The 27,111-nt window shown below is 37.1% G+C and overlaps 1 protein-coding gene across 9 annotated transcripts in view; it reads left to right on the forward strand.

Moving 5' to 3' along the window:
• Nucleotides 1–27,111, forward strand: part of ADAMTSL3 (ADAMTS like 3) — a 190,632-nt gene that overhangs the window by 109,108 nt on the left and 54,413 nt on the right. For all 9 annotated transcript variants that reach the window (XM_050712921.1, XM_050712922.1, XM_035554592.2 and 6 more), the window contains exons 7-12: nt 606–732; nt 11,369–11,443; nt 19,303–19,460; nt 20,436–20,547; nt 23,247–23,385; nt 25,003–25,053. In XM_050712921.1, the coding sequence (XP_050568878.1) occupies nt 606–732; nt 11,369–11,443; nt 19,303–19,460; nt 20,436–20,547; nt 23,247–23,385; nt 25,003–25,053 (662 nt within the window). The remainder of the gene's footprint in view (nt 1–605; nt 733–11,368; nt 11,444–19,302; nt 19,461–20,435; nt 20,548–23,246; nt 23,386–25,002; nt 25,054–27,111) is intronic.

Genomic DNA, 27,111 nt, shown 5'->3' on the forward strand with positions numbered 1-27,111 from the left:
TTTTTGCCAGTGATTAAATCTGGGTGGTTTTACAACAACCATTGCAAAGTTTTATAGATTGGGTCTCATATTCAGAAAACAAAACAAACAACCTGAATCATGCAGATTTTGATATGAATACCAAGTAGGTTATCTATACTGGTGTCAATTTAATTCTGAATGGCCAAGACACTAGATTATAACCACTGCTCACAGCTGCTTGTCTGTGAAACTGAAGGCTGTGTTCTTTAAATATTTAGCTTGGATTATTTCCTTGCATTAATCCTTTCTCAGACGTAATTAAACAGGTGATGAAAACAAACTGCAAATATAGTTGTCCCTCACGTTGGAAAGAAGAATGCTCGATGGCATACATTTGCATAAGTAGTGGGAAACTGATTCATGTATTGCCTACGCTTGTATAGCGTGATGTATCAGTTGTTGTGGCTCATCATTAAAATTGTGGAAATGACAGCGTGCTTTTAAAATATATGGCAAGATATGCTTTGAATAAATGAGGCCAGCTCATAAAATCAAAAGGATAACATAATAAATAAAATTCCAGAAACCTGAGCATGTCTACTACAGCTTTGCCCTCCTTCTGACTGTGGTGTTGATGTTGGCAGGCAGTAGGCTGTGATCGACAACTTGGGAGCAATGCCAAGGAAGACAACTGTGGAATCTGTGCAGGAGATGGTTCGACATGCAGGCTTGTGAGGGGACAAGCTAAGGCACATGTCTCACCAGAAAAAAGTAGGTTGCAAATTGATCCTGTGATGATTTATCCTTGACTATGTTTTCTGCTTGTATATTAACACACATATTGCAGAGTATGACCTTTTCACTATATACTTGTTTGCAGTTTTCCAAAGCTACTTACTCTAAAGTCTGCGCTAGATTAGTCAATTGAAATTCCATGAGGGATACCACACATAAGGGTATAGCTAGGAAAGAATTTGAGATATGCATTTTTTGTAGAGCAACTTAATTCATTCTATCAGGAATAACCATCAAGATACACATCTTATTTTAGAGGGTGTCCTCATGTTGCAATGTGTGATGCTGCAGCAATGTTTTTAAATCATGGAAACATCTTATAGATGGTTTTATGGAAATTGTGGCATGTGATTTAAAGTGCCTGGTTTTCAACTTAACTTTGCTTTTTTTTTTTTTTTTTTTTATTAAAGTGTCTAAAGACAGTTGAACTTCAGAGGCAAGTTAACTAATTCTATGGTACAAAAGGCACAAAGTGGAAGGGAGTAACACTTCTCATTTTTGTGTGTTTGACTCAAATTCTGGCATTCCTTCTCAAAATAATTAGCATCTTACTGTGAGTAACTTTGCAGGTCTCAGCAGTATTGAAAATACAAGAGAGAGATATCAGAATTGAACCTTGTACTGGAGTATAAGGTGTACACAGAGGTTTGCCTCTGCTTTTTGTTTTCTTTGAAGCTACAATTTCTCCAGTTGAACGGGTTCTTCTAGCAGATAGTAGATGAGAGGAGAATGGGCACAAGCCTATGGTTTTGTATGCTCTCCACCCTCACAGATGATGCTCTGTGTAATCTCATAACGTGTCCATTGTGCTTATCAAGTGGGAGTAGCAGTTGCCTCATCTATTTTTATTTATTTATTTATTTCTGGACACACAATGTGCATAAGTATTTGTCACATGGAGATGGAGCCTCTGGGGTTTGCTACCTTCCTGCACAGCCACAGATGCTAGGGTGATGATCACATGTTATTAAAGTCAATATGCAAAGTTCAAATGAAAGCAGGTATTCTTTAAATGGAAGAAGCACCTGTCTCAGACAGCTGCAGATACTTTAGTACTGTTACAGTTCAGCCTGCAAAGATTTCACTAATGCCCTGATTTTGAAAGAGCTGCTGTATATTAAATGATGTTTAATTCTTATTGCAGTACGTATAAATATTTCTGTGATATTTTTATGACACTGTTTGTGGTATGCTTCAATGTGAATGTAATTTGAAAAGCAACGTAAGTTATCTTAATGCATGTTACTGTACAGTGTGATTATTTGTATTGCATAAGTTCTGTGACTCAATACATAAGGTAATCTAAACTAAATAATGAATATTTTTGTGGCAACCTCTTTTAAAGTCATGGAATTTTTCACAAGTCAAAAAGAACCTTTTTTGTGTGTTCTGGATGGGGTATCAATGTCAGCATTTCCTTGTCTTTACTCGAGGTCTTTTTCATAGATGAGAGAATGTAGTTCAGTAATTTATAAAGTTGCTCATCCTGAAACACTGAGCAAACGTCTTGAACATTTGTATTGAGCTGAAAGAGTTTACATGGAGGGCTGCTCTTTCTTCAGTTTGTCATATCAAATACTCAGAGCTTCTGGTCAGCATCTGTGAAGCAGTAAAGTTTGGATAATATTTTTGTAGTATTATCATATTATATGTGCCTATATATATATATAGATAGATATATAAGGATGTATATACACAAAATCTCTCTTCCCCCCTTGCTATTCAGCTGGAATTGCACTGTCTATTCCAGTTTTACAGCAACAGCAATTCTCCTGAAGAAGGGTAATTCCTGGGTGCACCCTAGCTTGTTTAGGGCAACACAAACTAAACTCATCGGATTGGCAAGTCTGTCTGGATAATTCTTGATAAGCAAAATTAAAAGGTTCACCACTTACTACTACTTAGTAAATATAGTAAAGATGAAGTGGTAAAATGGATCTGGTTTTGAAACTGTCATTTTGTGACCAAAAATGTTAATTTTTGTGATGTTCTGACACAGGTTAAGAGCTGACTACAGCTGACCTTACTTGGTGGAAGGTCTCATTGCTTTGAATAGGTTTTGAAGAATACCCATGGTTCATTTTTATTTATTTTTCCCTCTGTCAGATTTCACTGGCTCTTGAAGAGTTCTTTCAAATTAGATGAAGAAAGACTGTTCTAGGGAAAGATGTCAGTTATGTCAAGTTTTGCTTTTGTCTCGCATTGCAGTAGGTTAGATTGTATGACTGAATAACCATTCACATAAGGAAAACAGTACATACGCTCCTAAACTCAGAACTTTTGATGATTTTCTTGGTATTGTGATAGTGGCGAAATCTTTTTTGGGTCAAGTTGTTCAACACTGTATGGAAAAACTTCCTTATAATCCTCTAGTGTGTAAATGCAATGTGGAAATAATGTCATACTTTCTTTGTGCTAATGGTAAAGGGAGATACAATATCTTCCAAAGCTTAATTTGGAAGCTTTCAGAGGTATTGGTGAGAAGTAAAATTATCGCCATATGACAGACATATTTAAAAGGGAGCTTGTAAGGTTGTGAGCAGGATGTAAATTTTACTGTGCAATGAGGCAAATTAAAGGTTTGGAAGGAAAGCAAGAACCAAAGATTTTATTAAGAAAAAAAAGGGAAAATAAAAAAAGGGAAAATAAAAGTGCCTAGATATCTCGGTCCTAATTAAAAAAAAAAAAAGTAGGCATTGATAAATAATTTCTCATACATGACTTACCTTGTTTTATTATCTTTTTAGTATGTTTTTACAAAAAATGGATGCTTTTCTTTGATCAGAAAGCTAAACAGCACTGAAAGAAAGCTGACTGATTTGCAAATATGAAATGAACTGTCATTTCAAAAGTTCTTTATTTTTTTCCACTAACACTTAATTACCTTTGAAAGACAAAGTAAGTTAGACTTCTGCCAACAAGCCAGATTCTAACATTCTGTTAAAATGATTAAAGGTTTGACTAATGATATTCAAACAGAAAGTGTAATAGGTTGTAAAATGTACCGTCCCATTGGGAAATGAGATATCAGGGGCCTGATGTTTCTAGTACTATATGCATGGAACTCCCATTAACTCCACTGCACTTTGTGCACATGGAAAAATTGTAGGATTGGGCCCTGATGTCTGCTTTCTGCACCATTATTGGCAAGAAATGGTAGGAAAGTGTTCTGGTTCTGATACCAAAGAAGAAGAAAGATGCTGGTTCTGAAATTAACAGGGAATGAAGTTGAAGGCACAGACTTGTCCTAATCTAATTTCATTTGATTCTCAAAAATCATTAGTTATTTGCAAGTTTTAGCTTTCCTAAGTTTTTGCTAAAAGCTTAATGCAAAAGATTTCAATATAGATAGCTTTGTAACATTTTTTTTCCTTCTTGCCATGCATTCATTTTCTTATGGTACTACATAATTTACCATTGGTCAATTACTGTCACATGCCTGTTGAGTGCCATCAGCTGGCTCGGTTATCTGACAACCTGCTACCTCATATCTTTCTTTCTTCTTTGAAATCAGTATATATGGAGCTGGTAACCCTCATTGTCAAGGTTCACTGATACTTCACTTTATATGAATGATTTTTTGCCAAAATTCAGCAGTTCGGTCAGAAACTTTGCATGCCATGTGCTGAGTGTTTTGGAGAAATTTCAGCCAAAATAACTCAACATATTCCAAGGAAAAACATGTTGTTTCCCATTGTCTAAACATTCTTGAAACCTTTTCTTTAATACGTCTTAAAATCCCTTGTTGTACTTGATCACAGATCGGGGATTTGAAATTTGGCAGGCAGTGGTCTTCATGGACAAGTCTTTTTTGCAATATCTGTGCACATCAACACATTTTACTACAACCTTTCACGAAACAAACAAACAAAAAGCCCTTTTTCTTCAGGCTCTGTAGAGGCTTCTTGGATGTTAACAGCTAATGTTTCTGAAAAAGTTTCCTCTTTAAGCATGCTCTGTCTTCCTACATGTCCTATGTGTGTGCAGTCTCTTTAGAATAAATTAACATATTGCTCTTCCGGGACTAAGGTTTTAAAAAGTGGCCTTGTGCTTCCTTTTGCTTTCTTCTTTGCTGCAGTGTGGGATGTGTACCATGGGATGAACTATCAGTGACACTTCCTGTCTCACATTCAGGCATTATGGAAGGCACTTTGCAGGTAGCTTCTGACTCTCCCAAACTTCATACTTCTAATGGAGAAAGACAAGATTGTATGAGGAAAGGGATAAGACCAGATGAGACTAGCTGAACAGAAAAATTTGACTTTATATTCATAGGGTGAAGGAAAGATAGATAAGAGAATGTGGGAGGAAAATGTGGGACAGGCTGTACAGATACATTGGGTCAAGGAGTAAAAGGAAGAGTGGAAGACTGAGATTAGATAAGAAATCTGGGATGGGAAACAAAGTAAGAAACACTCTGAGAAGAAAGGGAGAAATCAACTGTATGTAAAGCCAGGAGAGGGAATTGGGACTGCTTTGGCAGGAAAACCATGTACGGGGAGGGATAGGATGCCAATATGTTAGCATTTCAGTTTGAATAAGGAGTATGCTCTTTGAAGCAAATTTCCTGATGGTCCTAATATGTATTGCTCATTGTTTCACATCATGGAGAGGTTTTGGAGGACATGAACTGAATTTTTTGGATGAAGCTAAACTGGAAGATGTGCCTCAGAAAAGCACCTAATGTTCTCCAACAGCTAATGAATATGCAGTCTATGGGATCAGAGTAGAGTTAGTTCAAAGTAAAGCACCAGAAAACATATGAATAATGCAGATACTGGGTCTTCAGCACCAACTATTTCAGTCTACAGATTCATTGCTATTGAGTTGTACTGCTGGTAATGCAGGCATAGATGGACTGGCACTAGGCAGGTGAGTCACAGAGAGAAGCCCTCTTTTGCCAAGAAGGTTATTTTATGGAGGTTTAAAAATAACAATGCCAAGAACAGGGCATAGAAGCATCTGACTGTTCCCTGTTCTTGGCAAGTCAATATAATGCTCACTACTGGTGCCTATGCCATGTGCTGCAGCAGTAGAGTGCTGGTCTGCACAGGTGATTGTTGTGGTTTAACCCGGCCAGCAGCTAAACACCACACAGCCATTCGCTCACCCTCCCCCCTCCCTCTCTGGGATGGGGGAGAGAAATGGGAAAGTGAAGCCTGTGAGTTTAGATAAAGACAGTTTATTAAGACAGGAAAATAATAATAACAATAATAATAATAATGATAATGATAATAGTACTACTAATAATAATGTGTACGAAGCAAGTGATGCACAATGCAATTGCTCACCACCCCCTGACCGATGCCCAGCCTATCCCCGAGCAGCCGGCCCCCCCACCCCAGCTAGCCACCCCTATATATTGTTTAGCATGACATCAGATGGTATGGAATACCCCTTTGGCCAGTTTGGGTCAGCTGTCCTGGGTCTCTCCCCTCCCAGCTCTTGCTGCACCCCTAGCCTGCCCGCTGGCAGGACAGAGAGAGAAGCTGAAAAGTCCTTGGCTTGGTGTAAGCACTGCTCTGCAACAATTAAAACATCAGCATGTTATCAGCACTCTTCTCATCCTAGTCCAAAACATAGCATCCTACCAGCTACTAGGAGGAAAATTAACTCTGTCCTAACTGAAACTAGGACAATGATGAAAATCTCTTGATTCCTATGTTAACACACATAGCAAAGGTCTGCCATGAGATTAAGTTTCTACTCCTGATAACTGGTGCAGATAGTCCTGTACTACATGAGGCAATTCCTCATGTTTTTTATTCTTTTTTTTTTTTTTTTTAGAACCTAAGAAATAAAATGCTTAAAGTTATATCAAAGGGCATTTTTAAAGTTGCCAAATCATGCACAAGAAATCAAATAAAGTTAGAAAAAGTGACCTGTGCAGTTATAATTTACCCCACTATGTGTTAAGATACAAATATTAATTATACTATTTTCAGGTCCTACCTTGCAAAGCAGAAGCCTGACATCTATTTAGTATCCTTTTAGTTCTGGCTTTGTGTCTTTGTCCAGTGTGGCCTCCATGGTTTATTTATGACACTTCAGTTAACACTGCTCTGAAAAACATTTTTAATGAAGAAATTGAGTGTCGGGTTTTAGATGAAGTCAAAGGATGTGCTCTGTAAAATTTGACATGAGCATAGTGCATGATTTGAAATGGAGGGCTTGTTCATTGTAGGATAACTGGTTCTTGGTGCTTTCATTTGTTTGTTTGTTCCCCCCACACCCTAATAAACAACTAACTCTGTAGCTCTACAGTGTGGAACTAGTGCAGACTGTACTGCATTTCTGTATTTCTGTGAAGGAAGAATACTGTCACATTTCATCATGGGAATTTAGTTTGGTTGGTTTATTTGGGGCTATTGTAGTAACTGTGAGGCCTCCTTTTTTTACTTTTGTGATCTTTTATCTTATGTGAAGAAATTCCTACATAAGGACAGTGGCTATTTCATTATTTTTATTAGTTTGTAGTGCATCCCAGCAAAGCCTGAAAATACTGAGATTTGTGTAATTCTGCATTAGAATGATGTTATGAATAGACTTCTTTTTTTTTTTTTTTCCCCCACTACATATTTTTGGGAGCTTGTAAGAAGGATGTTTTTTCATATTCTCGTGTGTACTTGGAGTCTCAAGTGATGGTATCTTGCAGTGTTCCATAGGGTTGGTGATTCCTGTCCTTTCCAATCTGTCTGTCCAATCTGAGTAACCAATCTGTCTTTTTCTTACTGCTCATCTAATTTTTCTCCAGTGCATACACATTTTAAAGAGGTGTCCCAAAAAAGTTGTAGTAGAAAATAGATGACTAAAATAAGTTGAGGCCACAGTGTCCATCTCAGAAGCAGGTAGCCGCACGTGAATTACTCAGCAGTGCAAGGAGTGGCGCTCTGAGCTAAGGAGTCAGACTTGAGTCAGAGGACCAGGGGATGGAGGGATGGAGGTGAGAGGGTGTGAGACTGGAGAGTGAAGGACTCAAGGACTGAGGACGTATGCATACAGATTTTGCCATGTGACTTTTAGGGTTAAGTGCATAACTACTGCTGTTTTCAGTAGCACATACTTATCTAGGTCAGGTGCCTTTTAAAGAGTATATAAATTATTTTGTAGATTCTTGTCATTAGGCAGGTTAGCACACACCCCAGCACTAGTGTCTTCTGAAATGAAACATAACATCAGAGCAGATGAGGGGAGCCGCTGTAATGTCTCCAAATGTTTTGAGATTTTCAGTTCCCTTGCACTGACAGTTGTTTCTGGAGTATTGTGTTTTGAGTGCACAGAAGCCTTCAATCAGACCTGGAGGACCAGCAGATAAGTGCTGAGCAAATACATGGAAAGAAACAGTTTTTATAGGCCTGAAATAAATCCTCTGCCCTGCAGTAAGAGGAGAGAAGGAAAAATCCCAACTGGCCCATATGTGAAAGAGTAAACGGGTCCACCATGGCCCACATGGAAAAATAAATAAAACCTGCTGAATTGGATTGAGCTCAGGAATGTGGCTTCTTTATTTTGATCCTGGGTATTAGCTCCCAGTCTTACCATAGCAGGGAGTCTGATCTTGCTCTCATTGAAATCCAAAATCTAAATCCACATTAACACCACAGAAACAGGATCAAACCTTGCCATCTAAAGTAAAAGCAATCCGGGAGCTTAATCAGCCAAGTGTTGTGTGTAGTGTGCACAAGTATTTGCTGAGAGTCCCAGGGTAAGAGCAGAGTGCCCATGTCAACCAGGAGCCAAAGATGCCTCAGAGTTCCTCCAAAACCCGTACAGCTGAAGCAGTGCTAGAAGAGGGGGACAACATCTCACTCATCTGTTTCTTAGTTATTAAGGAGAACATTTTGACTCTAAAATCAGATTTTATAGTCCAATGTTTCTGCGTGTTTCAGATGATTTGGAACTTTTTTTTGTTTTCAGTTTAGACAAGGTCAATAATTAACATTTGAAGATATGTAGGAAAAAAAAAAGAAAAAGATAACTGGAAATTCTAAGTACAGATTTCAGTGTAGCAGTTTCCCCTTTATGTCTTCATAAGAGTGCAGTGCTTTTAACATTATCGATACTACTGATTGCACAGCCTAAGAACCATCTGTAAATAGGCTTACAGTGCCTTGTGTCCCTTTAAGGATATGAATGGCGTGGTTACAGCTGAAAAGCAGAGACCTTTGGAATATATGGTTTTGGAGCCAGAGCTGGGTAGTCATAACTACCACTTGGTAGGAAGTTAAAGCTGTCTTTCAGGAGAAACTGAATGAGTCCCTTACATCAATGCAGTCCCATTGCCTTCCAGTTCCGTATCTTCATTCAGAATTTCAAAAAAAAATAATATATATATATATTTTTTTTTCCATCACTATAATTTACTTCATCTCAGGATAAGGCTGTCTCAGGCTGTATCTACCTCAGTAAGATACAAGCATCTCATACTGTCCGACTTCTTGACAGTACTGTGGGGCTGCAGAGGTCAAACACTGTTGTGGTGGTGAACTTAGTCATCTCTTCTAAAGCAAATAAAATACTTTCTGGTAATATCGTTTCTGCTGCAGAGAAACACCAAATTTAGCACCCCCATGAGACTTTTGGACCATATCAGAGAGTGCTTTGGTGAGGGTGGAATGTCTGTAGTACTGTTAAAGGAATGCGAAGCATCCTGAAAAGGGATCAACAAGGCCTGCCGTGGTGAGCAGAGCTTGCTGTAAGGAGGTGGAGGAAGCACAGTAGAATGACCCTGGTTGTTCTCAGGAGGAGCAGTCCTACACATCTCTGCACATCTGCTAACCTGGGCCTCGTCCATTAAGTGCAGAGTGCCCTTGGTTCCACTTCAAAACAGCAGTTGCATTTATTCAGAACTGGTCACGGTCAGACTCTTATTTGAGGCTTTGTGCTGTAACTGCTGGTTGGTTGTCAAGACGGGATACAATCCCTGACCAAGTAGGGACAGATGGGCCCCTCAAACCTGCTTTCTCTCAAATGCTGTAGAGTACATATGAATTCAGTAGTTATTTCCTTGCTTTAAAGATATACACATCCACTACCTTCTGGCTATCTTTAGCAATTCGCCTGATGAAAAACCAAGATGCAAGAAGATATTAAGTGGTTCAGTAGTTAATGTTTTTTCCAGGGCTCCTTAAATGTATTATTGTTCTTACTGTAGTATTTTGCACTCTGGTGGAATACCCAAGTATGAAATTAATAAAGATCATATTTTATTACATCCAAAATAAATTGTTATATTTAAATGACCTTCCTAGAAATTGGTGATATAAAAATTGTAACATAAGAAGGTGTTTATTTCAGAAAAAATAATTGCAGTATTTGCTTGAAGTATCCTGAACATTTGGCAGAATTTCATACTTATGCTAAGGAGATGTAAACCAGAAGCTGATAATTTAGCATCTACTATAAAAGGGTCTGGTTTAAAGTGGAAAGAAACATTCTTCAACTCTTTTTTAGTTCAAACTAAACTCAAATATTCTTCCTCTAAATATTGTATGAGTAATTCTGGAGCAATGCATCACTGACCTTCAGCTAAAATTACTTTTTGAATTTGCAAGAATGAGCTCCCGGTACCCCAGCCTCCTGTTATATGTTAATGCCATCACTGAACAGAGCACCCTCTGCAGGGTGTGCCTGCAAAAGGCCTGTGTTTGCAGGGGCTGCCTCAAAGTGGTACTGTAGCTGGGCCACGATGGAAATGGAAGAAAACATGTTGGTTCTTCTCCCATTCTTTTGTGGATATCCCGTTGTGCATTGTGCATACCCTTTTCTGAGAGCACTGGTCTTGTTTGCCTGGAAGACTCTAGTCTATTGTTCTGACTGTTAACTCAGTTTGCTTGAGCAAATAATAGATTTCCTATGTTTGAAATGGAATGTAATAACTTTCTGACTTTGTAAAATGCACTGAAGTAAGTGTGTTGTACATTTATATATGAAGAGGCTATTTAGGCAGCCAAGAGCTGTTTTGTATTGACATGTTCTATTCAGGGCTGGTTTGGTTTATAGTTAATTTTAAATTGGGGCTCTTACTGGAAGGAATGATCTTATATGGTAAGTTAGATGTAGACGCTGTTATAATATATACATTATAGCTAATATATAGTTGCTTTTAACAGGTCTGTAATTGGTTAAGGGTTGGTGTTAAGTAGATGATTTATTTCCTGTAAGTCCTGCCACTTATTAAAGTTGTGACCTGCAGCAGGAAATGAGGTGTGGGCAAAATGAGACTGAACAGCTGCAGGTTTTTGTAAGGGGGAAGTACTACTTAGCAGATTCCTTATGTCAATTCGGTGATTAGGAAATAAAACTAAGACAACAGAGTGTAAATATGTTCCTAATACATTACTGACATTTCAGTTGTTTTTGTTAATAGCAAATAATTTTCCAATAGCAAGAAAGATTTACAAGTCCACATGTAGGTCTTAATAGTTACATAGCATAGCAAACGGACTCAGTATACTGTACTTAATAAAATAACATGATTATTTTTAATAGAAAAATTGTGAAACCTGTTCAATATTTTCTTAGACACATTTGACAGTTTTCAGTCTAGTTATGTGATGTGCAAATTCCCTTATGTAGGATAACTTCTAAAACAGTTCTTTAATTTTCCTAGGGGAAGAAACCGTGATTGCTGTACCACATGGGAGTCGCAGTGTGAGAATTACACTCAAAGGACCAGCACACCTTGGTATGAGTGAGCTGTTTTATGTATTTATTCATAGGCAGAAGGACCTTGTATGTGAACTCATCTAAACTTTGAGAATATGGGTAAGATCATGACCTTGATTCCTCTTCTGATCTTCAATGTCTAGCTTTGACATAGTCCTACTGAACACCTAGTTCTTACTTAGTAAAAAGAAATAGTATAAATACTGGTAGTTTCTTAATTCATCTAAAACAAAGAGTTCTTATACAAGAAATGTAAAATTAGGTACAGTCTTAAAATACATGCAAACCATTCCATCAAAATTACTTTGAAAGGGTTTTGTGTGGGATCGATTGCACTCATCCCAGCACAAGATTTCTGTTGAAGAGTTTCAGATAGAGAAGAGACCTGTAATGGACTGTGGAGTCAAGATCAACTCTTCTAATCCATAAAAGGATCAAAGATGATAATTTCCATGTCTTGTGGGAAGGAAGCATTGTGATTTAGTTCCATCTGGATTTTAGCACAGTCCTGTGATTTTGGAAGTATGAGCAATTATGGACATGTGTGAGCTTAATCCTGCAAGCTGTTGGCTATGTTAGCTCTAATTCAGCCAAGCACTTAAGTGCAGGCTTAACACTAGGCATGTAAATCATCTAATTGAAATCATATCTTTGACCTAAGAGCAATAAAGACACTTGGTCGATGAGCAGTGTTCAAGTAAAAGTAATCTAAGTAAAATGAAGTAAGGTAAACAACAGACATGAAATAATCTACACAAGCACTGTTTCCTTATAATACTTTTGGTCATGATGATCTATGAGAAACAGCTTGCTATTCTGTCAGGTTTCCTAATTATTATTTTTTTTATTATTTTTTACTGTGACACTGATGATAGCATCTACGGTAATTTCTTTACCCATCAGCCTGCTCTAGATATAGACCTAATCATTTCAATGGTAAGTGGGGCTGCCATACCAAGCAGTGAACTAAATCATTCATTTAACATTTAGAGCAACTTTTTATTAGTAGAAGTGGAGGGTTTAGTCTGAATCACAGATGTAAAAAGGACTTTTATTGCTATTATTTATATTCTGTTTATTGCTATAAACAGAAGAAAGAAATGCATTTTAATAGAAAATTTCTCTTTCCGTTTGCTTTGAAGAAAATACTGTCATTTTGAAGAAAGAAAATTGAATAAGACTTTCATTTTAGAGCAGCTCTGGAGTCACTCCTAGACATAATACTGACATCAACAATGTGCAAAGTAAAACTTAATCTTAAAATAAATAATATTCGTGCAAAAATGTTGCAAGGAGTATATGAAGTAGTTGTCTTGATCACTGTGAGTCGGGACTCTTGTTTTGGTCTTTCTTATTAGTTCTGCAGAAGGAAGTTGTTGTTTCAACTTCATATGAGGAAAAAGTACTGGATTCAATGGCTCCTGGGGGATTTCTGGAAAGCTCCAGAGGAATGCAGCAGCAACTCGTTAACTAAGTACAGAGTGCTCCTGGCTTCCTACCCAGGGTGGTTCCATAAAGAAGCTGTGGCTTGGCATTACCTTTGTTAGCTAGTTCTCTAGCTGGAAGAGAATTGTGAAATGTTCCTTTAACCACTTCCCCCAGCACATCTGTTTGCAAATCTGTGAGGATTTAGACGTTTGTTACCTAAAGTATTTAAAATGACAGAGGTGAAAAACAAGAGACAGCAGTGGGGCTGAAGGTTGGAAATTGCATTGCTTCCCAGTCAGATCTCAAGAACCTATGTTCCTGAGGATGTGCTTCAGGCTTATTTGTTTGTCCTCCTTTCTAACTGTACATATGGTTGTGGGTGGTGTTTGTCACTTTCAATCTTTGATTTGACCAAAGTGATCTTTGGTCTGCAACTTCATGGACTTCAGTGAGAATATGTTGGGATAAGTAAAAGTAAAGGCAGAATTTCAAAAATAATCACTTATAATTTCAAGTTCCATTTGTCAGACATGTTCTTCCTGGCTTGTAAGGAGCTGAGTTTACCAGGCGAGGCAGAGACTATTTACTGCAGTATTTTATACTGCCTCCTGTTGCCTGTTTATGTTTGCTCTTCAAGTAAAAGCAGCAATAGCAAACGCTCAAAGAGCACTATGGAGTGTCTGGCACTTTTCCCTTTATCCTGTGTTCTTTTGTGCTTCATCCTGGGCTTTCTGATCTGCTCTTGTTCCAGGGAAGCACAGCTGCTGGATTAATCAAAAATGGAAATCTGGTTGGAGCTGTAGTGCGTAACAGATTTGAAACAAATAAATGTTCTGAACATTGTTTTGCAGTCAGCACCTTATGTTTTAGGAAAGAGTTATTATTTCTTTGTAGCTGGTATTTTGTTTGTGTTTATGGACAACTTAACATAAGTAACAGTGTCATCAGAGAGCACGGGTGTTACTTTGATGGTACTTTTTTTTTTTTTTTTTTTTTTTTTTTTTTTTTTACAAATAGGTCCCTCTTACATCCATCTGCTTGGGTTTTGTGAATTATTTTGTGGAAAAGAACCAAACAATTTGTATAAAACTGGCTATGAATGAAATATTTCACTGTGTTGGTTTCATTTTGGTTTGGACTATATTATGGCTTTTTGATCAATTTTTTTAAGAGCGTTATAATCAAAAGAAAGACTGAAAGTTCCCTGAAATTAATCTTCCAGCAGAAGAAACAGGAAAACCAGAAGTGAATATTTTTACAAGTGGCTAATGCTAGATAACTGAGTTCATGAACTTAGGGAGGTTAAATTTCACTAAAAAGAACTGAAACTCTTTTCCTCTTTTTGTCAATTTCTTCTTCACTTGCAGTGATTTGCATTATTTGACAATATTTAGCTATAAATCTATGCACTGCTTTGTCTTCTGACAGTTACTAAGAGGATGACAATGTTGCTTGTGTTTTCAAAAGAATTAATTGTTTTATTTTGGGCCCCTGTCTTGTACTATGTACGAATAAATTGCACCGATAAGAGAGCTTTTGAGCAGCAACATTACTTGCTCCTCCTTGCACTGGGAGCAGGAGCTGTTTCCCTGGAATTCTTCCATGCATCCCTAGACACAGTGAGAGATCTGCAGTGAGTTCCCCATGCCGCTCTGCTGTACTCCTGCCTGCCACTAAGAGTGGGAGGCTTTTGCAGTGCGTCTTCCAACTACAACTGGTAAGAAATTTTCATAAGGGTTTATTTTTATTTTTTTAATCCTGGCAGGGGAAGTAACACAAAGTAAGACTGTTCTAGGTCTATGGCACCTGTGATTATCTTGTTAGAAACAGGTGATTAGTCAGGAGAATTCCCTGTCCTACATGTCTGGAGTCCTAAAGACCCAAGGAAATGTTTCCCTAACTTAGAATGGGGAACCTTTCCACTGAAGTAAAACTTTGAAACTCTAGTTTCATAGGAGTCCTATACTCCTGAGGATCCTTTTGACTTTACGTGGAGTTGGAGGTACTTGAGATCTGCCGATTTGACTCTTATTCAATAAAATGACAGAATAACATGCACCATGAATTAATACTTAATGTTAAGCAGTGTAAGTTTGGGGTCAAGTCTTACAAAAGCTTAATCCAAGAATGCTGAGTTCAGGATATTTTTGTAATGCTGTCAGGAAAAAAAAAAAAAAACTGTCATAAAAACAACAAACAAACGTGTAGTAATCTTCTAAATATTTGTTGCTTTTTCTGTGATTTGTTTATATCTGTTTGTTTCTAATGTAAATGCATCAGACAATGGTGAACTTCAATTCCCAGGGAATTATTTTTCCTCTTTGACAAAGTACAGTTGACTCATCACCAGATTCCTACCCTATGACCTAGGAAAAGTCATTTTGTAGAAACATCATTCTTTAAACTTCCTTCTAGCCATGTATGTGACCCTTGTTATATATAGAATAACATATACATAGAATTTGTTATTCCATAGAATAATGGAACCTAATATTTAAAAATCTGGGATAATGTTGGTGCTTTTTCGATTACTCTAGAATGGCATCTCTGTCTATGTTGGGCGTGCTCCTGATTTGTGTTTTAGAAGAACTTAAGAAGACAGTAAAGATGCTCTTGGAGTGCAGCATTCAGAATATGTTTTCACTGCATGTAAAAAGAGATGCTCTTAACATAAATTATCTAGTCCAAATTAGATAACTGTAAAGTACTAAAAATACAAGGTAGTTGGAGAAAGAGTGTAATTATTACTCATTAAAAGGTTCCTTTCAGATAGGCTTGAGCTCATCTGAGAGCTCCAGCTTCAAAATCAAAGGTACCATTGCTTTTCTGCTATTTTAACCTCTCACTTGTGTTGTGATAGCTAACCTAGATGAATAATAGGCTGTATTATACAATTGTGACATTACATTGAGTATGACAGACATTTTAATGACGTTATTTAGGCATAGATATGCCTCTAGCATAAAGTCTCTGTCACATAGAGCTGAACATTTCTACCTGTTTACTAAAATCAATTTCTAGAGGGTTGGCTTCTTGTGGAGAAGATGCCCTGGAGGCAGCCACAGTCCAGTCACAGTAAGTACGGGCAGAGCAGTAACTCTCCACTTCACATGTAGTGTAGACAGAGAAGAAAGTAAAAACCTTGTGGTAAGACAGTATGGGATTTCTTACAAGGAATGACAACACTTTCATGGCTAGATGGTCCTCCAAAGCCCTTTCCTCCAAAAATGACAGATTTTATGTTAACTTTTTACAATTTCCTTAACAGTCCTTTATTTAAAAACTATATCTAGTATATCTTTAATTTTGATTGCTCCTGCAGAGTTTTTAAGGGAGTACCTCTGTATTTGATTTCAGTAACAGGATTAGGAGATAAAACCCGTGTCCTTTTCCTTTGGGTTACATTGCAAAACTCTGTATCTCTTCCATGAGACAGGATAAAATAAGCTGACTGTCAAGATCTAGCACTTTAAAGTGCTTAATAGGTTATTTCTAACTATTCATTAAAATGATGCTTATCTTACTAAGTATCGTATCTTTTTTTTTTTTTTACAGTCAGCATTGCCTTATTCCATTTTTCTATGAACTCATTATTCATGAAATCATGAGCAAAATTGTGTTGTTCCAAGTCATGTTACAAGCAGCTTCTGTGAAACAACCTTTGCGTAGTGCTGTAAGTTTACTTCATTGCAGTAGAGCCTACTGCATTCTGAAGACTTCCTTAAACCGTATCAAAAAATGGCTGTGAATCTCTTGAATCATTTTCTTCTTTTTTTATGTTGCTTCATTAGGGAGCTAGGTTGAATTGCCCAAACCTTTTTTTTGGGGAGGCATTCAGTATTTTAGTTCTGATTTGGAAGAACTTGTGAATTTCCGATGACATCTGTACTGCAGCTATTTTTCTTGAAAGATCTAGGAATTATATGTGCTCGTCAGCAATATACCATTCTTCAGAATTACTGGGGGGTTGATTTTATCACTTAAGATATCTCCTAATTCTGAAAGTATCTGTGGTATTTCAGATCACTTCAAAGCAAAATTTAATGCATTTATGTAGGTGTCCACCAAGTCCCCAAAAGGGCAAACTCCAGTATCTCACATCAGTTATAAATGTTGCTGTGTATTTACCTGTTCTTAAGGAAATCAGTGAACTACTTATAGAACTTACAGAAATACACTTGGGAATATTCCTGTCTAGGTGAAGTGTTGGGCCTGTTTTTTCCTGTTGTATTTGCACTGCTTTGCTTTTGGTGAAGCTGATAAACAATGAATTTGGTTGTACCTTATTCTGCTTTTTCATGATTCTTTTGTGTGTGTATGTTTGATTGCTTTTGGTTTGTTTGTTTGTTTTTTTGGTTTTGTTTTTTTTTTTGCAGGTCTTTCTATATGTCTTCAGGAAAACTTTCCATTCTCAATACTTTGTAAGATTGTGTCATGGGTTCTGGTACAAAGTACAAGGAGAAACTCTTTAATTTCGTATTCAGTATCAGATATCATAGAAACAGTTCTTGAGTCTGATTCACAACTTTGGTGGTGTGTTGGTGGTTTTTTTTTTGTGTGTGTGTTTTTTTTTTTAAGCAACTTTTAATTACTATAGGAATATATATATTTATTTATTTAATTAAGCTGCTGATCACAGATCAGCTACTGCTTGCCAGTTTGTTGTTTCGTGTAACTGGTTGTTTTATTCTTCCATCGATAAGGGACCATGTGGCTGTGATCAAATGAAATGAGTCCTTCCTTATTTTAAGGACATCCTTCTACATTATTCTACTTGGTTACATAAATCAATCTGAAGAGAAAAGGGATACTGGGGATTCTTTCAATGTCATGCAAATATCTTTTGCCCACATTAGTGATTTTATAAGCCTTTATTGGAAGAAAAAAAAAAGAATGCTCTTCATTGCAAAATTGTAACTCTGTCAAGAAATGAGTAGTTGTTGGGAGAACTAGCCATTGTGGGCTGAGGAAGAAAAATGAGGAGTCACTAAAGAGAGAAAAATTTATCCAATCCTGTCTCTGGGGATACGTCTACGCACATTATATATTGTAAACTGCATTGGGTCACTGTAACCGTGTCTGCATAATTTATACAATATAAGCTTACAATATTTGAACAAAGTATAAAAATGCTTTAGATTAGTATTTCTATTTTTGTCCTGCCTGTACAGTATTTGTTGGTATGAAACTACTCCATTGTGATACACCTTTATCCATGACAGGCTTATAGTAGTATAGTCTGCTCTCCTTTATGCAACATAATGAAAGTATAGACTAAGTGGCTAGCTGGAAAAATTAGTGATACAGCAGACATAAAGTTGGACTATTGCTAGTAGTCCTGATGAAGGTGGAGTCTTCAGGTGAGATTCCCATGCCAGCATTCACCTGACGTGGATAAAATCCTGCAGAGTAGTACTGGAGTGGCCACATTGGCCACTGACCCACCTGTCAGTCTGTGGCACCTGAACTCTTGGATTTGTAGCTGCAAAGTTAGTAGAGCTATAAACAGAGCAGTCCTTGCATCCATAAATTCAAATGATCACAAGTTGGTGAAACAGCAGCTTCACTTAAAATTATTAAAATAAAAACACTTTTTGAGCTTATTTATAGTAATATGTAGTCCATGCCTTTCTCATAAACTGCCTTGATGGATTGTTACCAGACCAGTGTATTTCAAGTCATGTCTTGCTGTGCACATACACTGTATTATGCAGACCCCAGAAATTCTGCCTTCCTTATGAGTATCTTCCTTTAGCTTTGTCAGCTTATAGTTCAGTCAGTTTGCTGGAAATGACTCAATCCTAAAATCCTTCATCTGTCTTCTGGAGGTTGTGGTCTGTTAGTTTAATCTGTTTCCAAGGAATGCAGAACAGCACAAAAAGGGTTTTCATCACCACCTGTTCAGAGAAAGGGACATACATCAGGCATTGCTGCAGCTACTGACCTCCTGGCCTTGTTTTTTGCTAACATGGGAAATATTTTGAGTTAAGTTAATGACCTCTGCAATGGGTAGAGTGATAAAAGTATTGAGGTGAGCAGTGAGTTTGATGCCATTCAGGCTTCTCTGGAGACTGATTGCTGAAACTGCTGCTCTAGAGTTGCATCAAGTATAAGTTATTTTTCTGTGTATTGGTTCTATCCATTTTGTGAGTTTAAGCGTGTCCTGCTGAATGTATTGCTTTATAACTGTGTCGAGTGCTTGCTCTAGGAAAAACTGTCTTAGAAGTGCTTTTGGTATGAAAGATTAGTATGATCCTGTGTTGACACGTGCAATCATGCATCAACCTATAGTCTGAAGTGTCTAACGTTCTCACAGATATTCTGTATATTCTTTTAATGCACTTGTACTGCTGCTTCTTGCAACGCAGAGTTACAAACATTACTTTCTGAGTTCCTTGAAAAGAAAAAAATATCCTGTTTACATTTACAAATTGCATGTTTCTTCCCTAGTTATAGAGTCAAAGACACTACAAGGAGAAAAAGGAGAACACAGTTTTGATGCTCCTGGAACATTTGTAATAGAAAATACAACTGTTGAATTTCAGAAGAGTATAGACAGGGAAATCATAAAGATCCAAGGACCTCTTGGAGCAGATTTCATTATGAAGGTGCGATGTGTGTATGTATGTACGAGTCTACTATCATATTGCAAGTATATGTAACAGAGTAGGCGGCTGTCAATCAGGTTATAGTAATACAACAAAATCTTTTATATAGCAAATAAGAAATCCTAATTAAAGCCCAGAATTAATTTATAGTAAGCATATCCAGACAAATTAAAATGTTATGAGGTTAACGCTTTTAGTGTGGTAGAAAGTACTATGGCATCTTTAATGGAAAAATGTCCAGGACTTTTCTTTTAAATACTACTGAAAGAGTAACAGCATAGTCCTGTGCACTGGATTGGTGTTAATCCAATTGAAGACTGCCACCTACTGAATCTGAACATTGCTTCCAGCAGCACCCTAAAATCTTTAGTCATTGCTGATCCAACTACTGCTTCTAATTGTCTTATACCCAGATCACATATCGATGTCTTGTATCATATATGTGCAAATTTTTTTAAGTAGAAATGTATCGATAACTGCCAAAGGGAGGTAGTCATACAGTTTTCCACTGGAAATGGCATGTATTTCAGTATTATCATGCCACTTGCCTTTATCTGTTTTGCTGTAGAAATTGGCTTTCAGTAATGTTTATTACTTTGCACTTTTGATATGACGTGCAGTAATACCTGCCTAAATACGAACTAGTATGTTTAGGTCAGTTCTAGACTTCCCCTCCAGCAAATTTTTAATATTTTGCTGATAAAGAGATTAGGCAGAAGAATACAACTGGGAACTTTGCCAAGCAAGGATTGATAATCAAATAGTCATATTAGTACCTTGAAAAATTTGAAAAACAAAGTAATGTGCAAGAGTTTGACCACTGGAAACTTAAATTTACTGTTACTCTGGCGTTTCTAGAGGTTTTATGCCTCTTGTCGTATTACTGTCTGCACTGTAGTTACCTATGAATTATGTTTTGAAATGTCATGAACAGTGGAGTACGATATACACGTGTTGTAATGGAAATTTCTCTAGACCAGGTACTCTGGATCCAAAGAAAGTGTGGTTCAGTTCTTTTTCTATCAACCTATCAGTCATCAGTGGAGACAAACTGAGTTCTTCCCCTGCACAGTGACATGTGGAGGAGGTAAGTAATGGCAATTCTTCAAGAGTGTTTACAGGTGAAAATTGAAAGTGGCTGATCTACAACTTTCATCTACATCTTATTCTTTGAAATGTTTGTGTTTCTTTGCACACTGGTAGTTCTTCAGAAAAGTACATGCCAGAGTAGCAGCTAAGTTGGTTCAGTTAGTATGAGAAAAGTTTTTCATCTTCTATTACCAGAAGTCATGCTCTCATAAGGAATGATCACTTGAGTAAGATCTTTGATTAAGATATAAAGATATGACATTCAGAGTGGAAAATATTGATTCCTAAAAGATACTTTAGGAAAGTAAACAAAGAAATACAGGGAGAAAATAAAGATAATTCAAAGATTAAAAGAAGGCATTTCTAGCCATGGTGGTGGACATGAGGTTGAGTTTTAGAACACTTAGTTTAGAAATTAGTTACAAAGAAAGCAGAATAATTAGAATTTAAGGAACAGCTACTATCGACACCTGTGGCTGTCTGATCCTAGAATGTGGTCATGACTGTAGTTAGAGCAGAAGGTAGTATGTTGAAGCTTCTACTCCTGGCTTAAACACTACAGTTTATACAATGCTTTGATGAAGTGCCGGTCTGCTTTGCTACTGCTTATCCAGCCAAGTCCCCTGTTTGTCATATCTTGTTCTGAAAGAAGCATGGCCTTGTGTTGAGAGGAGTTTTTGACATCACAGATAGCTATTTCAGTTCAGCCAGCATTACCCAGGTCACCTGAAAAACAAACTGAGAGATCCTGTAGCGATACTGGTGTAGTAATTTTCGAGGAGAGTACACACATGGTTTAAATAATTACTTGGGACATGAGTAAAAAGCATCAAAGATGTTTAAGGCACAAGTAAAGAGTCTGGGGATCTTTTGATGGACCATCTATTTTGGCACTTGCACCTCACTTTAATCTGAAACACACAATATAAGTGTGTGGTTACACATGAAACTACTGTATCTTAAAAGATACTTGGTCTCATGAATTGGGATACTTACTAGACGTGTGAATGGCAATACATATTCTCTGATGCTTCCAATGAATTGTACTTATGAATTTTACCTAATCTATGTGACAAGGCAAGAAGTATAAAGCTTCGCAATTATTTTTGAGGACTGCATGTAAACACAAAGTTACTGGCTCAAATATGGCCTTATTCAGACCAGTGTTATGGTTTGAAAATTCTAGGCATATGTCAATCTCTTTGAAATTAGTCCTTGTTTTCAGTGCCCTACTTTGTGGCCTTTTGGCTGCATGTCTACAATATGAAGCTTGTGTCGATTTCAACAGAGCTTAACACTCTTGATGGCAGTCCTGAGAGAGGCCAGTGAGTGAAAAAGCACAAAACCAAGCTACTGCTTACCCATGAAAGCAGCAGTGTTAGGAATGGCATATTACTGAAGCATGCAGGGAAGTTGTATTACAGCTGCCTGATTAAACCTGTTATCTAATGCCGATTTGGTATCCAAATTGTGTGTTTGGCATCTCTCATTGGCACTACAAGAAAAAGTTCCTCATAACAGAGGCTTGGAATCACTGCACCACCATTCATCGCTTGAATTCTTCTACATTTAGTTCTGTAATCTTCAAGTGTGGGAAGGGGGAGCGTGACAGGGACATGTCAGAAAGCACAGTCAAGCTTGAATGAGCAAGAACATTTAAAAATTGTATTAATCTTGTTTGCAAGTGGCATATCTCCTGGGTACTTTCAGTACTTACAAGAACAGGAACATGCTCTGAGCACTGGAACTGCTTAGTTCTTCTTTATGGTTATCACCCTCAAGCATGATGACACTTTGAATCAGCCAAGAGACACAGAAATGAAGCCATTGACATATGATACTATAGCAATTTCAGTAGACACTGGCACTTGCACTGTTAGTTTATTGACTCCATTTGGATTTTCATTCTTGTGGTTTCAAACTTTTTTTTCATTGCACATAGCAGAACATCCTCCTCCTCTCCTCATTCTAAGTCCAAGTCAGCTCTTCTGAATGAGTCTTTTTTTCTTAGCCAAAAAAGAAACCTAGTGGTTTATAAAACTCAGATCCCTTCTGTTAACCAGTCTTTCCACATAGATTTTTTTTTTTCACCAAGTAGTTACTTCAAGTTTTCTTTTGTTGGCTCTTCAACTAGGAATGTTCTTGAAACTATTTCTTGGTTTTCTGTGGTTTAACTTAACAAAGATTTGGATCTCCTCTTCAATTCCTCTGTCTTTCTAAGTTGGAGGGTTTTTTTGTTTGTTTGTTTTTTAGCATGTATGGCCATGTAATAAAGCTCTTATTAACATATCTGGTAACTCCTCCTTGGGGGAATTGTGGAATGTGTAGTAAAACTGTATGACTTTGTAGGCTCAACCTTGTGACAGGTGAGCTACACCATTACATGTATATCTGTGTCACAAAAATATGTATGCATTTACTTGTATCCTTACAGTATTACTAGAGTAACGTGTCAGTCTCATCTAGTGTTAGGCTAGGTTAACATCACTGTTATATTGAATAACCTTAAATGAAGATATAGTCCTGCATGTTCCTGTGCAGTGTTTCCTTGTCTGAAAGCAAACCAAGGAAAAGTAACACTGGAAATTAACTAAATGGACAGCAAATTGTTTGAGAAGGGAAAACAAAGAAACAACAACAACAAAATCTGCTTTAATTTATCTCCGTTACCATATTTTATCTTTGCTTCTGCATTAGGTTATCAGCTTAATTCCGCTGAATGTATGGATATTCGTCTGAAGCGTGTTGTTCCCGATCATTATTGTCATTATTATCCAGAAAATAAGAAACCGAAGCCCAAGCTAAAAGAATGCAACATGGATCCCTGTCCTTCTAGGTTTGTATGAGAAATAAATGTAAGTGTGTGCTATAGACAGTTACTGAGGAACAAGCAGTCGTATATATTTTATTTTGGTTCTTTTCACCTTTAAGACTACTCAGTCTTGGTTGATTATTGCATACATTAAAGGCTGACGTCTGTCACCACTATCAATGGGTTTGTGCCACTTAAGTGCTGTACAGCAGGAGACCTTGCTTTGCATAGATATTGCAAATATCAGTTTGTCTTTGTTCAAGGGCTAATTCTACCTTCTTTATTATGCTGATAGTTAAGGCACTAGCATGAAGATTTTGTAAGGTTTTGTGAGAAGGAGTGATTGTTTGTCTGTTTTTCAGTTTTATCGATGCTGCTATTCAGAATTTTTCATTAAAGACAGGCAGTAGCTCTAGTTCTCAGTCATCATACAAGCTTTGTGGTTTATCTTGGTTTATTCATACGCCTAACAAAAAATCTCATTCTTCATTTGTACCATGGTATTGACAATAGTTTGGGGCTTTTGTTGATTTGTTGTTAGTGGTTTGTTGTTTGTGTGTGTATGTGTTTTTTGTCTTGTTTTTGGTGTTATTACTATTACATTAAGAATAGAAAAAAAAACATTCAAAATAAATATATTTTTGGTACAAATGCCACAGGATATTATTGCCAAATTATAAAGGCTACAGTATATATAAATTGTATTAAATTGCACTACAGTATTTCAAACTAACTTTTGGATTGTCTGGTGAGGTTTCCTGGCTGTGCTAAAGAATCTTAAAATAACATAGCAGTATCAAGTCCCAGAACCTCACATTAATATGCCAGCTGGCCGAACTAGAGTTATATGCAAGAAGAAAAGGAAACACTCTCAATGGATTTCATTTCCTATAGCTAAACTGTCCATTTCCTTTCATTCCTGTTGAACATAATCATTGATAGTGACCTCTAATAGTTATAGATGTGCAGGCTTTCAAGATTTTTTCCTGGAGAGTTGATCACTCTATGGAGTGGTAAGACTTCAGTAATGTTTAATGGCTGTGGTTGCCAAATGTTACAAACTTGGAATGGGAAAATTAGAGAAGGAAGTGTAATTAACTTTTTCCTTTCACATTTAGTTTATATAGACAGAAAAAGGGAAGTACTACTAGATATAATAACATATTTCATAGCATTGGAAGTAAGGCTTTATGCTGTGCAAATCATAGTAAACAGCTCTAGAAGGATGCTAAAGCACCATTCAGACCTATCTAGAATTAATCCTGCAGTGCATTTATTTCACTGCTACTCATGTTCTTCACAGGCCTTCATCACAGATGTGTGAGAATTTTCTTGTTAATAAAGTAGAACAGATAGAGAATTTTATTTTTCAGTGATCCTGCTGAAGGGTTCCTTATTTCTTTTTTTTTTTTTTTTTTGGTGGAATGAAATGAAGAAACTGTGTGGTGAATAGTTCTCTATCCCTGCAGAACAGTTAAGATTATACCAGTCATTGCTGGCTACAGGAGTAATATAATAAATGTAAGATACCATCATTTCACGTTGGAAATTGCTTACTTTAAGCATGATCATGTTGAGTATGTATTTAGTTTATAGTCTTGGGTATGAAAAATAATCATGCAATATTTATTTTGTTGACAGTGATGGATTTAAAGAAATCATGCCCTATGATCACTTCCAGCCACTTCCTCGGTATGTATAATCAGAATAGCATGTGTGTCAGTGTTAGCACAGTTTTGACTGCAAATATACTTTTTGAGTACTAAGATTGCGGAAAATCGTCTTCTATTTTTGTTGTTGTTGTTGTACAGGAGAGCAAGCGGATAACAGTCTTGTACTTCAGTTTTGAAGCTTATGAGTTATTTCAATATGCTCTGGACGATTAGCTTAACAGTAAAAGCTTAATATGCTCTTCTTGGAAACATTGACTTAAAAGACTTTAGAATAAAAAATTGTTCCCCTAACCCCCTCCTCCTGTTGTACTGTCAAGAAGAGCATCTCTTTTAAAATGCATGCATGGATTCTTTTACTGAAAGATTTTTAGTTTGAAGATGTAAGCAGTGAACATATTCACTTATACATCTGGTCTCCCTATGTTAAAGGACTCTTCACTTCCTCTTCACTTGAAAGATCTTATTTTTTGTTATTTAGACCTACCTTCTATTTAGTGACCTCGAGGCTGACACAGCATTTTAAAGATACTGAGTTGTCTGAATGTCTATTGCCTAAAATTTTCATCAGAGCACAGTTTGTTGCATTTTATTATTTTTTTCATCTGCATCAATCATGGGATTGTAAAGCTTCTCTGGAAGGTTTAAATGTTTTGTGAAGGATGTTAGGACTAAAAAAGCATTGAGCTAGACTTACTATTAATGCAAAGAATTGTAGTCAATGGAGTTAGATGTGTATTTATCCCAGCTGAAGCTCTGATCTAGTATACCAGGAAATGAATAATGTATATTTTTCTAAAGGAGTGAAGATATGAAGTAATATGAATGAAATCATAGATTTGCATGGCTCAGTGGAGCTACTGATTACAGCTGATATAAATGGCCATAGTTTATTTCTGTAACAATTTACGCTTGCTGTGGATCTGCTGTCCTGTGATGTATTTTGGCTTTCATACATAAATTGAGATTTTTTCCTTTACAGCTTTATCCTGTAAAATTTCATAATTGTTCTGTCTCTCTCTCCTTCCATTTCTTCTGCCAATTTCAGTTCCTTTGTGCTTCGCATATCCTCTGAAAGTCAGCACAACTTATTTACACAAGTATTTTATCTTCTGAACCACTCAGAGCTTGAAGACCAGTTAGAAGAGAAATTTAATCCCCTTTCTATGCTTTACTGTGCTCAGCACGTTTGCATGATACTGTGGTGAGATAGATAATGCCTGTGATAAAACTGTGGACAGGTTCTCTGATTTCAAACATTGAGAACTGCAGACGAAGGCCTGCCTCATTTCAGCACCTCAGTGTGTACTATCAGAAGGTATCATGGTCTTCCTGATAGGGCAGTGCTCAGGAGTAAGAACTGTAAAATAGCAGCAGACAGCCAAGCAGGGTGCAATGTTGATGCCATCAGGATGGAAAGAGAGGAAATGGGGCAGGCTGATTCACTGTGTTCCTTCCATTGGGAGGGCACCTAAAGAAACACACTAGAGGTGTAAAAACACCTTATCTTTTTGGAATTACTGAAAGAAAACAGCAGCTGAAACAGTTTGTATACTTGCATCATGATGTGAATCTGGTTCAGTGTGGACACAAGTCTTGCTTCACCGTAGCACGATGTGCCTTCTCTATGCTGTTGCCTGTAAAGTAATTGCAATGCATTAGTCTGCATCAGTTCTGCTGGGCTCTTTCCACATTTTCCTTCTGCTTTCTCTTTTCTTACCTGTTCACATGCTAACTCAAAACTGTTCTTGTGAAGCAGGCAGAAAATCAGTGTTGTAGATATACTTGAGCAAAGCTGTACAGGCTCCCTCACCTTGACCAGCAGTCATACATCACACCTCCTACATAACACAAGGGCCATGTGCAGGGCTGCCTTGCAGTCCTGTGGCATTTACCACTACTTTCCCATTCACATGAGGAAGTTGTGGGAAAGTCATGGTGCGCACCGCAAGATCTTGAAAGAGTTCTCCTGTGGCTAGAGTTGTAAATGCCCCACTGAAATATTTTTACAGATGGAGAATTCTTTTGAAATAAATAGAAAAATTTCCCAGGATGAAAATTTTCTTTTAAAGCTTTTGGA

This window comes from Cygnus atratus, chromosome 11 (assembly GCF_013377495.2).
Source record: "Cygnus atratus isolate AKBS03 ecotype Queensland, Australia chromosome 11, CAtr_DNAZoo_HiC_assembly, whole genome shotgun sequence".
Classification (NCBI taxonomy): Eukaryota; Metazoa; Chordata; class Aves; order Anseriformes; family Anatidae; genus Cygnus; species Cygnus atratus.